This window comes from Dermacentor silvarum, chromosome 7 (genome assembly GCF_013339745.2).
Source record: "Dermacentor silvarum isolate Dsil-2018 chromosome 7, BIME_Dsil_1.4, whole genome shotgun sequence".
Classification (NCBI taxonomy): Eukaryota; Metazoa; Arthropoda; class Arachnida; order Ixodida; family Ixodidae; genus Dermacentor; species Dermacentor silvarum.
This window is the reverse complement of record NC_051160.1, coordinates 175,294,783-175,311,153: the sequence shown is the minus strand read 5'-3', so window position 1 is coordinate 175,311,153 and position 16,371 is coordinate 175,294,783. Positions and strand designations below refer to the sequence as shown.

The 16,371-nt window shown below is 42.5% G+C and overlaps 1 protein-coding gene across 6 annotated transcripts in view; it reads right to left on the bottom strand.

Annotated features, from left to right (window-relative positions):
- Nucleotides 1-6,241: 6,241 nt before the first annotated feature.
- The window catches only part of LOC125947070 (uncharacterized), a 41,747-nt gene continuing 31,617 nt past the window's right edge, over nucleotides 6,242-16,371 (bottom strand). For 2 of the 6 annotated variants that reach the window (XM_049671385.1, XM_049671387.1), the window contains 4 exons: nucleotides 7,777-8,331; nucleotides 7,573-7,675; nucleotides 6,635-6,845; nucleotides 6,242-6,402 (listed from right to left, as the gene is read on the bottom strand). In XM_049671385.1, the coding sequence (XP_049527342.1) occupies nucleotides 6,272-6,402; nucleotides 6,635-6,845; nucleotides 7,573-7,675; nucleotides 7,777-7,841 (510 nt within the window). In that variant the 5' untranslated portion in view covers nucleotides 7,842-8,331 and the 3' untranslated portion in view covers nucleotides 6,242-6,271. Of the gene's footprint in view, nucleotides 6,403-6,634; nucleotides 6,846-7,572; nucleotides 7,676-7,776; nucleotides 8,483-9,227; nucleotides 9,341-9,407; nucleotides 9,699-16,371 lie in introns of those variants that run through there. The other 4 variants (XM_049671384.1, XM_049671386.1, XM_049671388.1 and 1 more) reach the window with 4 other exon arrangements.

The window sequence follows — 16,371 nt, the reverse complement described above, 5'->3', positions numbered from 1 at the left end:
CCGGTGTGATAGGCGTAAAGTGCTATATTTTGTTCATACTATATTTTGTCCATATCGTTTAATTTTATTGACAGTCTAAGCATGTAACTTTTTTATAACCAGTGATTTCTTTCTTGCAACCTCTCCTTTTACATGTCTTTAAAGCAAAATAGTCCTTCTGCAGCTTTTGCCTTCCTTTTTTTTTGCGGCAACCATTTATTTAGTACTTTTTTACAGCTAGTCATACAGCAGCTATTTATTCTTAGAACTCTTGTTTGCCACCAGGCTCTAAAGATTTTGAGAGGTGTTCGTGCAGTATTTTAAATGACAATTAGTGAACTTGTGTTTAAAAGTAATCCTATTCTTCCCTGATAGTTAGCAGTATTTTTCTTTTTTTGTAGTCAGTACAAGCACGGTGCCTAATTATATCAAGATAAATATGCCTGCTGTAAATGTATTCATCTGTATTCGACTATTCAACACTTACTATTCCCATTAGTAAAAATTTACATTTGCCAACCTCTAATTATTTGCGTTGAAGTAGGGAAGAGTTTGACGGAAGCTCGTCAGGTCTGGTTGAAAGAGGCATGGTAAGTAGTTTAAACGCAAACCATTAAAAATGAAAAATTAGAGATGGTTCAACTGGAGCTTTGTTCACAGTCATGGCTCTCAGGTAGGAGCTGAAACATTTAATATTTTTATTTTTGTAGTTGGCATTCAATATTCAATTGATTATTATAATTATTTGCATTCATCTAGTGCTAAAGAAGAGAAAAAGTATTTGGAGTACTACTCTGAATTTTGTCCATTGCCAAGTTTTTTATGCAACTTTATTCACCACACAGGCACAACTGATACATATTCATTCTTTCAAGGATGTCACCACTAGTGGAGGGTGTTATTCTGCGCTTGCACAATTATTTTCAGAGATTTCCAGCAAATATGTAGTCCTCATAAACAGTACCTAAATAATTTTAGCCTATGTGGTTATTCATTAACCATGTTAATGGATAGTTACCTTCCGGTTAACGTCCCTGCCTTTCTCATCTCATTTATCTGTCTCTCTCTCATGTAGGCTTCATCAACTACTGACACGACGCGGCCTTGGCAAACTTGTGAGCTCACAAATTTGAGCATGCAGTAACCCCCCTCCATATTTGTTTTGATAAAGGCTTCTCCTTTGGTGCTACTCTGGATCCGCCCTGTTTCCTGTGATTACCACCATGGGCTTCAAGGCAGACAACCTCAGGAAAACTTTTCATGCACAAACGTGGTTCTTTCACACTTTTGCTGATAAAGAAAGATATTGAAAGCAAGGGTGCCATACCAGGCATGTTGGTCACAGACAGAACTGAGGGGGGGTTCTGAAAGTATTCATCTAGTGGACACGTGCATTTCATCTGTCACTGAAGTGTTGATTGACTGGGGCACCTGTCTCCCTCTCACGTGTGTTCCGGCCCAGCCAATCAGAACTTAAGCAGCAGTTAAAATGGTTATGTCCGTTTGGTTGACACTTGCAGAATACACTCCCTGTGCTCTGTCCCATCTTTCTGCCCTTCCCTATGTAATTTACTCAGTAAATTACTTGTTCATATGTTGGTTACCTTAATCAATGTTCAAATAGCTCAACGCTTAAATAGGTATGTACAAGTAAGGCACTGTAAACCCAAGCAGTTAGGTTGGTGATTGCCACCATTCAGACTCAACCAATGGCTTCACTGTAGCTTTCCATGGTAACTTTACTGCACTTTGAATGTAGAGAAGTTGGAATATAAAAATGGACTAGCATTTCTCTAATGTGCATCACCCCCTCCACTTTGTGTTGTTACAATCAGTATATTCAACTCAAACGAAGTACTAACAAAAAGGAATTGTGACACTCATTTCACTGCCTCATTTTTAGAGGTGTAGCAAGATTCTTTAATTGCATTACCAGTTGTTACTCAGGTTTCAGCTATCAAGGCCTTATTGCACGTTTGGACGTTACCTGAACTGAGTAAACGGCACAGATTGCATAATTTCTCAATACATTTGCACAGCTTCCTTCACTTTTAGTTTTGAATTAAAGCCAGCATTTCTCTTGTGACCATCTCTAAAGAGCTTGTAGTAACTTATACCTAACATAAATTATGGGTGCTTTGTAGTGCTAGCATGCTGTCCTAGAGTATATTGTTGTATGGAAAATGGGCCGACACACAAGCCCGACAAATGCCACATCAAGCATTGGTGTTTGCTACTCCACCTGGTGTTTCAATTTTACAGCATGTGCACATTTTACCTGTGCACCAGTAAAAATGGTCCAAAGCTCTTCCTGAAAATTCTCACAAGCACTTATCACAATCAATTCCCCATATATAAGTGGTTTTGCTGAAGAGAACACAGGGATACAAGCATAATTAGACACCGAGGAATGTGGGTGGCAACACTTTATTTTCAGCACACATGTTTTTCTGATGAGCTGCTTCTATACTGGTGAAATCTGTGTTTTTAATAAAAGTACACCATGCTGCTTAACCACTCCAGGCCAACTGCAAGTATCCTGTACCAGGAAGTCAAACCAAGACGTGGGATGTTCAGTCTGTCAAAATAAAAACGAATTTGAAACGTTGACGTGTAAAAATTAAAGCACACTCAAGAAAACAAACCGCCCAAGAACAAATCCAACGAATCAGAATTACATTTGAGAGCAAGCATATAGTTTCTATAGCACAGTGAAGAAACTTTATTCCTCCAACTTTTTTTGTGAGAAAAGATGAAAGTGCACGTGTTCTATCCCATTTTGTGTATCTTTCACCTTTTCACACATAAAAAATGTCTTAAAGTGCCCAACTCTTTTTGCATATCCATTTCTCTGCTCTCACACCATAATACCTACAGTTAAAGGTTGTAGTAATGCTTAGCTTGAATGAACCAACACCAGGTACGTGCACTGTGCTACTAAACATGGCAATGTAAGTCATGTTCAAGCACAGCACATTCATGTGCTATACACGTTTGCTCTTGATTGTAGGTAAGATGAATAAAAGGAAGGCATGTTAATAAGAATGCTCTTTGATGCGCTATGCAGAAGTACTCTCCCATTTGCACAGAAGTTAAGCCAACCGCAATGAACAAGAAGACAACTTGTACAGCATTTCAAATCTAGGGACTCGATGTGCTGGAGATTTTTCTGAATTCATGGTAAAAAATCTAGATGCTAAAGGTGACGCATATATAAACGGGTCTCTGCTCAAACTGGTAATGCTATGTGTAGCTTAGTTTTACAAAATGTGCCCAACCACTGGTCTCCCAAGCTGAGGCTGCAGTCCAGTTGCAACTGCAAATCACTCAATTATGTCTAGGGCACACTTGAGCAAAATGCAGACAAAAATTACTGCACCCCTGAGAATGTACTAGAGGCTTCAACAAAGCAGCTGACAGCCTGCATGGACTGGAGCAAGAGAAGTGCGTTATGGGTCTAGGTGTGCACAGCTTGCAGTTGCTCATGGACGCTATTTAATATATTTACATATTTAACTTACTTGTTGGTTTCAGACAAGAAATATAATGTATTCTGTATCCTTTCCACTGTTAAATACTCAAACCCGGGATACCACAGGTCTGTTTCTGGCATCTGATTTCTTCTCAGAAAACTACCCCTGTAAAAAAATTTCACAGGTACTTCACCCCATCCTCTCTTGAGAAGAGCCTGGTTTTTTTAACATGACAAGGCCACTAATTAAACAGTCACTCCTTGCGATGTGATGTACGTAAGCACATTAAAAGGAAAGAAAAATTTAATAGCAGTATGACAGGTACACAACAAAGCAAAGTGCCTGTTTTCACCCACGTATTCAATGTTTGCTTGTCTACTGGCGTTTATCCTACAAAAATGCAACAGGCGAAGCTGACTGCACTGTTTAAATCAGGGGAAAGAAATGACATGTCAAATTATCGGCTGGTGTCAGTGCTCCCTGTCATTTCAAAAGGCTTAGAGAATGTTATCTGTAAAAGAGTTGTGTCATCACCAACAGCCAACAAAAGTTGTCGAAACATCATCCTGGCGCAAAAATATGCTTTGTTGAGGCTAGAACGTTGAGACTGCTAGGGTTCGTCGCTGGCTGAAACCCTACACTCCCGATTCGCGTTACCCCTACCCACTATCGGTATGCTTCACCGCAATACACAAACTGCGGCGATATAACAGTGGTCGAACAGGCTGGTGCAAACGTTTCGACAAGAGAGCTTGCCTTAACCAGCTTTTCTTGGCAGTTTTCATATATGTGAGTACACCTGCCAATACACTTATTACGCTCCTCGGCGCGCATAATGTGATGGGTGAAGGCGAGTGCGCGCGTACATAGTTAAGGGACATATACATGTCCCGTGATAGCGGCCCCTTTTCACTTTTGGTATGCTTCACTGCAATAATTTTTGGGTAAGCTTCACCGCGTAACAATGCTACTGCGGCAAAGCTGACTTTAGGAAACCGATTCATTCAACGCATCTTACGAGGCAGGTCCGCTTATCACGCTTGGCAACGTTTCAACACCACACTTGCGGCATTAATTTCTTTAGTTATTTTAATTGTATTGTCATAGTGATCCTGTATCCCGCAGTAGCAGGCTGATACTGCCTCATAATTGTTCTAACTGCATCAGGACAGCGTGTAGCTGGTAAGCGTGCATGCAACAGGCACGGCGGCATTGGCTGTTGTTGGGAAACTTCGAGACTATCTTTCGCGCAGTAATGCCATTTGTCTTATTAAAAAGAATGCAGGTGATGATTAAATGAAATGCAGCAAAGCTGTAGAAAAGCAGTAGCAAAGCTGTTCGACCATCTCGCGCAAAAACGCGATTTAACACGATCTGGCGGAACAGCTCACCATGCGAGGATTTTCTTGCGTCCTCCTTTTTTCACGCATCATTCACTGAACCACACTACTGGAAGGTTCTGTACACGTACTAACGATCCTGAAGGAGTATCAGCTTTATAGCTTTATATGGGATGCCACAGCCCATTCCACGGGCCGGCTGCAACTTGACGCGGCCACGAGGCAAAATATGCGGGCAGATAACTAACGGCAACACATAAAGCAGCTGACAGCCCCAACCTTTTATTACATGCATATAGAGTGGAAAAATTGATTACTTACTCTGTAAGAAGGCACGGAATACGGACCGCTTCACCACGCGACCGGCCCCGAAAAACAGCCGCCATGAAAAGAAACGGACGTGACATCATGGGTTATTGCGGACGTGACGTCATGGGTCGCAGCAGACGTTTTGGGCACCTTTTGTCTGCTGCGACCCGGTCGCAGCAGTGGCGGCCTACTTCACGTCGAAGCATTGCCACAATAGAGTTTAGCGTGTCCGGTATTCAGGTAAACGCAAGAGCAAATGTACTGGCCGTTTCACCACGTTACAGTATACTAGAAGGCGGCAGTGGGCTTACTTTCCGGCGGAGGCTATGCGATGCGGCGGCTCCAGGAATGTCGCCAATATGAGCTTCTCTGATAGCCCGAGCGGCGGCGCTCGCATCGGTTTCAATGCAACGTGGGTGCGACGGTTCACGTTTCACCAACGTGCAACGCTACCCAGCCCGATCATATTAGTTGGATTTGCTGAGCTGCATTGTCTTTTTTTCTGTGGACGTCGTCGCGTGGGGTTTTTTTTTCATTCAGTGTTTTTTTCGCACATAGCCTGCAAGAAATTAATATGCCTTGCAGTAACTGAGCCATGCCATGGCATCGACAAAACCACAGTTACGCGCCTGGGTGCCAAACAGGCACATGTAAAGGATCGGCCGAAGTTGTCCTTGTTTGGCGTCCCGAAGGATAAGAATTAATTCACAGTGATCAGGAACTGCGTTGGAGTTGAGCACAAAACGTGGCTCGAAATGGAGCTCGCATGCTGCGCTCGTGTCGTCCAGGGGCTTGTCAGCTCTGTGGAGGTTCTTTTCCCACTATTCCCTAGCAAAAATTCCCAATAGAAAACTAATAGCTTATTGGGTTATTGACACCTATTGGTCCATTGGTTTTGTATTTGCCTATTGGAACTATAGTGACCTATTGGTTCTGTATTTGCCTATTGGAACTATATTTGCTTATTGGTTCTGTATTTGCCTATTGGTAATGTATTGGTTTTGTATTTGCCTATTGGTCATGTATCTGCCTATTGTAATTAGTCTTGCATAAGTGTACCGTGGGTGTTTATCTTCACAGAAGAGGGCCCACAATGTGGCAACACCCCTAGAATGATAAGCACAGATGATGATTGAGGCACATGTACACAAATATATTCTCAAAACAAAACTACATATTCTTCCTCTGGCCCTTCATGATGTCGGCTATTTTGCAGGCTACTATTTTGCCAAGGCAACTATGCCTTGTGGCAATTTCTGCGGGGCTGCTGCATCGGCTCTCCAGGTAGTGCCTGAAAAATGCTGAAAATAAACAGAACCATGAAATCGCAAAACTGAAACACTTTTTCTTAATTCATCAGTTTAATTTTGATTGCCAAGTATTAGTATAGAAAGTTGGGTGCATAATGAGAAATTATCTAGACCTTTAATTCACCGCACATATGCACAATGTTGCAGCAGTTGAACTATATACCAAAAGATTGCAGGAAACATTACACACTTATTATAGCATTTTAAGTGGGTTAGAGCATACCTTTTAGAACTTCATATTTCATAGCATCCAAGGGTGGCTTGGCTTCCGCTTTAGTTCTATTTGATGCAGCGCCCGTGACACTTCTGTGAAAGAGGCCTGCAGTCGAAAATATTCGAACGCTGGCCTCACGAACAAAAATGCCATCTTTCGGGCGCTGCATCAAATGTTCGTACACGGATTTCTGCAGCCACACGCCACTACCCAGGAACACCTGAAACGATAAAACAACCAGAGCAATACTGTCACAAACCAACTTTTACTGTTATATACTGCAACAGAAAGCCAAGCCATGTAATACCATTTTTATTAATGGTTTATATCATTGCAATCAGTAGATTAGGCCCTGTAACACAATTAATTACCAGTAAAAAAAGGCAGCTGCTTGTAAACATTGGCATGCAACGTTTCTGAGTTATCATGGAAAAGAACATTGGACAGTGGGTGTAGGCAAACGAAGCAACAAAGAAGGAAAAACAGCGAAAAAAACAAAACAAACAAACAAGGACGAGACAAGTACACAGGACTGGCGCTCAGTTATGAACTAACTTGCCCAAGAAAATGTTGTGCTAAGAAACAACAGTTTCGTCATCCTCCTCAATCTTTCATTCCATATCAAATCAACATTTCATTCCAGCAAGGTGCTTTGCTAGGCTAGTAGTGCTCTATCCTATGCCCTCCTTTTTTCCTTCTACTTTCCACCGTGCCCATGTTCCATTGTGTGGAGCTACACAGAACACGACACGAAATACTCACCAAAACCAAGGGCAGCACAATCAAGTACAAGTTATACAGACGACAAGGAAGATCGCGCATGTCGGAGTACCAAATTATATTAATATTTGAGTACTAAACCACCAAATGGGAGTCAGAGCAGGCCAACTGGCCAATTATCCCCTGTATTTTGAAATTATTGAAATTCAAGTGAAGTTAGTACAAACCTCATTTCCAACGACTGAAAATATCTTTGAAGATTCCAGCCTCTCATTCTTGTCGGAATCCTCCAAGCTTATGAGAAGTTCGGCCTCTGCAGCGGACTGTGGCCTGGTGGGCGATGATGGCTCAGGTGTGGGTGCAGCAGGTGACACGTGCTCTGCTCTGCTCTCCTAGGAGAAACCTGCACCTGTGGAGGAAGAGATCCACACCCTACAGGAGAAACCTGCACCTGTGGTGAAGGTTTCTTCTGTTGGATGTGTCTCTCGGCCATCATGTAGCAGCCAGGTTGATGCTCCTGAGACAGCAGGCAGTTTTCTGCGGAAGTAGACACATGGTGGTACTCAGTGGAAAATCATTGTTTTTGCTCACAACTTTTAACATTCGCCTACCACATGTGTTCAGTATAAGTGAAACAGATATGAGAAAACAACCAAATATGTACATCTTAGTATTTAGAGATAAAAATTTACTGTTGCAAATGAAATAAAAACTCCTATAGAATTCAAACCTGTCTTAAAAATCCTGCTGCACAATGCTTTTTCGAGCATTTCCACCCTTTTGTGGAGTTTGACATTTTAAGTTTTCAGCTGCTCATTTGCAGCTTTAAGCAGGTTGTTTTCCTCCTCCACCCGCTTGGCCTCGGCTTCCCAGTCTGGGTCACTAGGGTGATTTCTTGGAAACAGAGCATCGAGCTGTTCTTTTTGAAAAACTGCTGCTGCTTGTTTCTTCTTTGTTTGGCATCGCTTGGCAGCTTTTTTCATTACCTGCATTTAAAACAGAGATATAGAAATGTGACCAGATAATATTTACTGCACTTTTAGAGGGCAAAAACTTGAATAGAGAATTTGTGGTTAAGAAAAATTACAGCATGACCATTTGCGTGGCAGGCTGTCATGAAAATGCGGTCATTTTTTTGTAGAATCAAATTATTTGATACATCAAGGTGTCCTAAAGCTGCTATGGAGAAAGAAACTGTGTAGGTAACATTAAATTACAGCAAACTCTTTCAACATTGAATTACCATCACTGATATGTTCTTTTACGAGATGGTGGTGATTATCATTCCCCAAGTATGCCACTAAATCTCAATTTACAGATGACATGAAATAAATTAGGCTATAGTAATTTCACAATGAGGCAATCAGAAATATATTAGATTGAAAGCAAGGCAGCCTAGATTCCAAAACGTAAGTTTCTGCACGCCAAACACGTGTCATGTTGAAATGAGCTGTACACCAAATTGGCTGCATGTTGCATGCTTATGCAATTAGAGCAACTGCATTAATAAGGCACGCAGGTATACGTATGTTATGCACATTCTGTAATGAATTATACATAGACATATTAGTTGGCCTTCATCATATGGTTCTAATAACGTACGATATGTGCAACAAGTTTGATAAGCTGCTTTGCGCGCACTTGAACACATAAATCGCATTGACTATAGTGCTATTATGAGGCAAGAAACGTGTTTTTGACACAACACGTACCTCACTTACACAAGCTGTACACCTATACACAAAAAGAAAGGGTTAGCGAGTCTTCCAACTACGCTCACGTGCAAGGCGTGTCCTTGACCTTTACTCTATATTCATGCCGTTTATGCATGCTGACAAGCACAAAAACAAACTAGAACATTATTTGTGCGCAATTTTCCAACCTCGGCTAAAGAGTCCGCGCTTGAAATCGAGTCGTCGCTGGCCTCGCTGTCAGACACGGGACGCGGAGGACGAGGAACACGTTTTCCCGGCCTTTCAGCTTCCTCCCGTGTTTCTAATGGGGAAAAAAGGTGAAATCAAACATACATCAAACATAAGCAAATCACATGCACTTCACTCACCAAACAATCGGAGCACTTGGGCCTTGAAGTATCCTTCTTGCTGCTCGTCTTGCCAATATACTTGGTGCCATTTTGCAGAGTCAAAATCCAAGACATTTTTGGCTGAAAAGTTCTTAATTTGGTTGATTCTGACCACAACCTTCATGTCAGCGTCGCAGAAGCGCACCAGGGCAAACATGACTGAGGCTTGCGTGAACTAAAAGGCACACGGGGTTCACAAAGCGGCTGAGCAGGAGCGACTCGGCTTGACTGGTTCGCAGGCTGGGCTTGTCTTCGTCCGGCCGAGCGCGGATGGCGCGCAGGACACACGGTCGGTCGCGGTTGCAGCTTCACATTTTCTGTCACTGTAATTTTATAAAACAACTTCTATTGCTTAGGATAAATTTTTTATGAATGTTGAATATTATGAAATTGTTTTTAAGGACTTAGATTAACTAGTTTAACCAAGGAACGTGCTGACAAAAAAAAGTTCAAACATGCAGCGCCGCCACGCCGTGCAGTGCTTCACTTTTAGTGTCAACTGACTGGTGTTATGTCGGTTGTGGTCTTTGACACCACGTGACACGGTGGTCATTCCTTCCGACGCAAGCCACCACGAGCCTCGTGCATCCGCAGGTTTTCTCTGTTACATCACGTGCGTCTCGTCGCCCTCACTGTATCATCTTCAAAGCTATATATCGATGGGTGACAGTAATTCCGAAGTTAAATTGCCCTACTCAGCCTCGCTTCAAGAAGCGGAAGCAGTATTTGGAACCTGGAGAACCTTTCGTGGTTCCACGAACAACGCTCCGGTTCCAGGCAAGCAGCTCCAGCGCGGTTTTAGCCCGTCAAGAAACTGCAGACGCAGAGCCAGCAGATTGCTCCTCGGCGGGAGATGATGCAATTATCTCAGAAGAGAGCGAATATTGTTGCAATCAGTCAACGCGTTGTGGCGACGATGCAGTGTTCACGGAGGACAGCACTGCGGAGGATGCTGCCAGCGGCGCAAGCGATGAAGACAACGCAAGTGATGAAAACACCGCAACTGATGTGGAAGACTTCCTTAAGCTGTTTTCTCGTGAATGTTTGCCTAACTCCGAGTTAAGTGTTGCCGACGCAATTGTCGTGTTGATGGCATATTCGACGTCAGCTGGATTAAATTGGACTGACATGGAGAAACTTGTTCATGTGATGAATCTTCTGCTGGGAGCTGAAGTGCTGCCGTCATCGCAGTATTTGCTGCGAAAAGCATGGAAAACCTGGCAAGGACAGTTAGTTCAGCGCCACTACTTCTGCACATCGTGCAGTACTCGTGCTGCAAATCCAACTGGGCGAGACTTCGTTTGCCCAAACTGCGACGCTCAGAATACAGCGCACAATTTCTTTGCAGTATTGAATTTAAAAAAAAAACAAATTGAAGTTTTACTTTCAAAGAAGAAATTAGCCGAGACGCTTGTGGATTCTCTTAGCAAGAAAAATCGAGGCGGGAGTTCATCACAGAGTTCTGCCGATGCAGCTGTATTGACGGACATCACGGATGGTGCCTTATACCAGAAGCAAATGGAAGGCTGCCAGTGGAGTGACATATCCCTCACTTTCAACACTGACGGCGCCAAAGTATTCAACTGCAACAAGACAGCCTTGTGGCCCATCCAGTGTGTAATAAATGAGCTGCCTGTAGCATTGCGTTGGAGCAACCTTTTACTTGGTGGTCTCTGGTTTGGAAAAGGACACCCGGAGATGACTAAATTTTTAGAAGTCTTTGTGAAGGAGGTGCTAGCGACAGGTACCATAAAGTGGCAGTGCAATGAACAAAAGCTGGAGTCAAGGATTCATGTGATTTGCTGCTGTGTTGATGCACCAGCACGTGCAGCAGTCCTGAACTCAAAGCAGTTCAACGGATATTTTGGATGCAGCTTTTGTCTACACAAAGGCGAAAGACACAATGGTAAGTCACAGTTACGTTTTTCACCTATATAAAGGTTGCTTACACTGTATGCCGGAGCAACCAGCAGCGCCAACTTGACTTCACTATATTGGTCACTCAGTGCAAACTAAATATTCTGAATGCAATTATGTAGCTAACATCAATTCCCATAGTATTTATTGCTGAGCAGCCTGTTCTGTGTTTCCTGCAAATAAATATAAATTCCCTGCCGCCTTATATATATATATATATATATATATATATATATATATATATATATTTATATATACAGCCACTGGCAGACCGTGGGAGGGCGTGGTAGTTTGGACCCCCCCTCCCTTGCCCGAGACATGCAAGCCCTCAGTGTTGAGCGTGCAAGAAGCCCGCCTCCCCCTCTGAAGGCTACCCTGGATCCAGGCCTGACTTAGCTGTGCGCTGTTACTCCTATATACTGCAATGAAGCTTATGTTAATTACTTGGTCATTTTGTGCTGTGCTCTGATTAGTGTGAATGCTCTAATATTGCAGGGTCCATGAAGTATTCCAGTGCAGGGATGTCAAGTGTCAGCTGTACGAACTACAAGTCAGGTCAAGTTGGACATCCGGGTCGCCCTGTCAACTGGTCAACCTTCGCATGGTGTGAAAGGATCCACACCACTTGTACACCTTCCAAAATTTGTCTTAGTGTGGGGAGTATGCCCTGACTACATGCACGCAGTCCTTGAAGGTGTTGCCAAACAACTTTTGGAAATTTGGTTAAGTAATGTCCACTCACCAGCATACATTGGGGAGCCATCGAAGTGTCAAAGAGTGACTGCACGGCTGTTGCACCTAAGGCCACCTCAATTTTTTACACGACTGCCAGGTACACTAGACGACCGCAGCATGTGGAAAGCTAGTGAATGGAAGTGGTGGCTTTTATTCTATGCAGTTCCATGCCTTGACGGTATTCTAGAAAAAAAGTACCACGAGCACATGTGCCTCCTCGTCAATGGCATTTTTTTTGTTACTGAAGGACGAAATTTCAAAAAATGACCTCAAAGAAGCCATGGGTAACCTTTCCAAATTTGTGTATGAGGTTGAAGAGCTTTATGGAAAATCAGCTATGACATTTAATGTTCACCAGCTGCTCCACCTACCGCAGAGTGTACGGCAGTTCGGGCCTTTATGGTCTCATTCAACATTCGTGTTTGAATCGGGAAATGGCACATTGTTGAATTTAATTAGTGATGCGAATGGAGTACCACTCCAGGTTATCGAACGCTTTGCAATGCGCCTACAACTTTTCCAGCTGCTGCAATCCGTGACGTTTTCTGAGAAGGCACGGGCATTGTGCCAAAAAATGACTACTGCCAGTGCTTTAGAGAAACCGCCAGACAGGCCGCTTGGCAAGGGGTTCTTTTCTACCGATATCTCAAATGAAGAGCCCATTTTCCTTGAAAAACTGGGCTATTGTCCCAAGAATGTTGTGGAGCACAAAAGGGTGTGCTTGAAAGGACAAGCTTTCCATGTGCATACCTACCAGAGAACCAAAAGAACATGCAACTCATATTTGAAATCTAAAAATGGTGAGCGCTATGTACTGAACAAAGTTTTTGTGCTAGAAGATGGTATGTGTGTCCTTCTGTGTCAGAAGCTTATATGTCTGGAGCACAAAATAGTGAACCACATGCACATTTGTACTGATGTTGGGGATGAAGTGCTTTTGTATGGTGCCGAAGTGGACCGAGTTTGTGTTGCGATGAAAGTTGGAAAAACACTGTACATTGCTGACATCCCTAACATGCACGAACGGGAATAGGTGCAACAGGCGCAAAAATTATAACATATCTGCTTTTGCAGGAGTAGTTGTATGGGCTCACTGTGCATAATATTGTGCCAGCTGTTACATCACTGCTCTGCATATTGCATTACACTTAAACTTTTTTCTGCTTGTGTATAGAGTAGTACATTAGTCCCTAATGTTAGCATAATGTAAGCTTGCAAGGGACACTTAGTATATGTTGTGAGTGCTGTTGAGGTAGTCTGTGGTATTTACAGATTTAAGGAGCCACATAGAGCTCTGTTCATTGTATATTTTGCAAAGCTCAGTAGTTCCACCTTTATATTAATGATCTGGTACATCATTTGCACCACTGTAGAATTCTCAGTATGCCTTGCATTACAGTGTTATTTCTAGCTTACAACTAGATGCTGTATAATGAAATTGTATGCGACAATTAATATGCACAAAATAGTAAAAGGACTAAATTTGTTTGCAGTCTTTGAAAACTCATACAAGCTACGATTCCTTGTCATCATCATCAACCTATATTTTATGTCCACTGCAGGACAGAAGCCTCTCCCTGCGATCTCCAGTTACCCCTGTCTTGCGCTAGCTCATTCCAACTTGGGCCTGCAAATTTCCTAACTTTATCACTCCACTTGGTTTTCAGCCGTCCTCAACTGCGCTTCCCTTCTCTTGGCACCCATTCTGTAGCTCTAATGATCCACCTGTTATCTACCCTAAGCGTTACGTGGCCTGCCCAGCTCCATTTCCTTCTCATAATGTCAGATAGAATATCAGCTATCCCCGTTTGCTCTCTGATCCTTACCGCTCTCTTCCTGTCTCTTAAAGTTAGGCCCAACATTTTTCATTCCATCGCTCTTTGTGCGATCCTTAACTTGTTCTCGAGCTTCTTTGTTAACCTTCAAGTTTCTGCCCCATATGTTAGCACCGGTAGAATGCAATGATTGTACACTTTTCTTTTCAATGACAGTGGTAAGCTCCCAGTCAGGATTTGGCAACGCCTGCCGTGTGCACTCCAACCCAATTTTATTCTTCTGTAAATTTCTTTCTCATGATCAGGGTCCCCTGTGAGTAACTGACCTAGGTAAACGTACACCTTTACAGACTCTAGAGGCTGAATAGGACTGGCGATCCTGAATTCTTGTTCCCTTGCCAGGCTATTGAACATTATCTTTGTCTTCTGCATATTAATCTTCAACCCCACTCTTACACTTTCTCAGTTAAGTTCCTCAACCATTTGTTGTAATTTGTCCCCATTTTTGCTAATAGGACAATGTCATATGCAAACCAAAGGTTGCCGAAGTATTCACCATTGATCCTCACTCCTAAGCCTTCCCAGTCTAAGAGCTTGAATACTACTTCTAAGCATGCAGTGAATATCATTGGAGAGATTGTGTCTCCTTGCCTGACCCCTTTCTTTCTACTTTTCATGTGGAGTCTACCCTAGCAAAAATACCAATAGAATTTTCTATTGGTCCAATAGAAAATCTCTATAGGTTCTATGGGAAATCTATTGGAGCTCTATAGGCTGTATAGGAATTCTATTGGAACAAATAGAGACCAATAGCCGCCACCTATTAGTCTTCTATTGGACCAATAGAGGTTGTATTGGTCTATTAGGTGCCACCTATTGGTCTCTTATTGGACTAATAAAGAGCGTATTGGTCCAATATCTACCACCTATTGGTCTCTTATTGGACTAATACAGAGTGTATTGGTCCAATAGCTGCCACCTATAGGTCTCTTATTCGACTAATACAGTGTGTTTGTCTGATAGCTGCCACCTATCTCTGTCTTATTGAATCAATAGGTGGTCTCTTATTGGTCCAATAGCTGACAGTTATTGGTCTCTTTAAGTATCACTAGAGTAGGTATCAATCTGATAACCGACAGCTATATTCACATTTCTTTAAATGCATGGCAAAGATGCATTTGCATCTGTGTTGGTTCAATAGCCATTTCTGATATGACTGCATCATCTGATGGTTAACGGTTATTTTTCTGTTTGCACAATGAAAGTAGTCGTAAAATGCTCAGCTATTTGTCTATTGAAGGAAAATTGGAGAGCAACAGGTATGCAGAGATGATGGATATAGTTGCTGTTATAGGACAAAAAAGAAAGCAAGACGGTCCAGCAGGCAGCAGCTGCTTGTTGCAATAATACAGGTTGGAATGGATGTAATGAATTCTTGTTCATCACTAAGTGGTGCTCCCTAGCTACAAGTGCATGTGTCTAAACTGCATCTTGCAGACACAGGCAAGTTAGTGTTGCATTCTACCAGAAGGCTGCCAGGAAATTCCTGGTAATGACACGTACAACAATCACACTTCACAAAAATAATAGCTTTATTATATAGGCACAAATGTGCATTTAGAGAGATCCTATTGTCACATGTGCAGTCATAGTAAAGGGTTCAGGTTATGCATTGATAGCACACATCATTTACAACATGTGTCGCAGATACCAAGAAGAAAACAAAAAAAGAACAACACCAGTTATACACAGGAATAACTGAACTTGAACAAGTTACTTTTAGTTTCTTGCATATTGTCACGGTGCAAAAATAGGAGACGAGCGTAGAGCTCTTCTAATCTCCGCTAAGTCGGCGCACGAGACGAAGCCTACTAAAGCTCCCATGGCTCTTTCTTGTCGACATAGAAGGGATGCAGCATCTGCCTCCCTCTAAAAAGAAGCATCGCCCCGATACTAGAGTAGATTACTGTTCGAAAGTACCTCTACAGTCACTCGCTGACATACGGTTTCATACATACTACGTTTATGAATGAACTGAAATAAACACCATGTGAGCAAATTCTAAGGGTACACAACAAGCTGAGAATATACAACTGAGGGGGAATACAAGGAATAGTCAGAAGGGCCTTGCAAGACATGACCCGGGGAAAAGTGGCTGGAGAAGATGGAATAACAGTCGTTTAATAAAAGACGGAGGAGATATACTTGAAAAGCTTGCGGCCCTTTATATGCAATGCCTCACGACTTCAAGTGTACCAGTGAACTAGAACTGGAACGTTATACTTATCCACAAGAAGGGAGACGTTAGATAATTGAAAAATTATAGGCCCATGAGCTTGCTTTCAGTACTGTATAAAATATTCACCAAGACAATTTCCAATAGAATCGCGGCAACACTTCAATCAACCAAGAGCACAGGCTGGCTTCAGAAAGGGATATTCTACAATGGATCACATCCATGTCGTCAATCAGGTAATCGACAAATCTGCAGAGTACAATAAACCTGAAACTTTGGG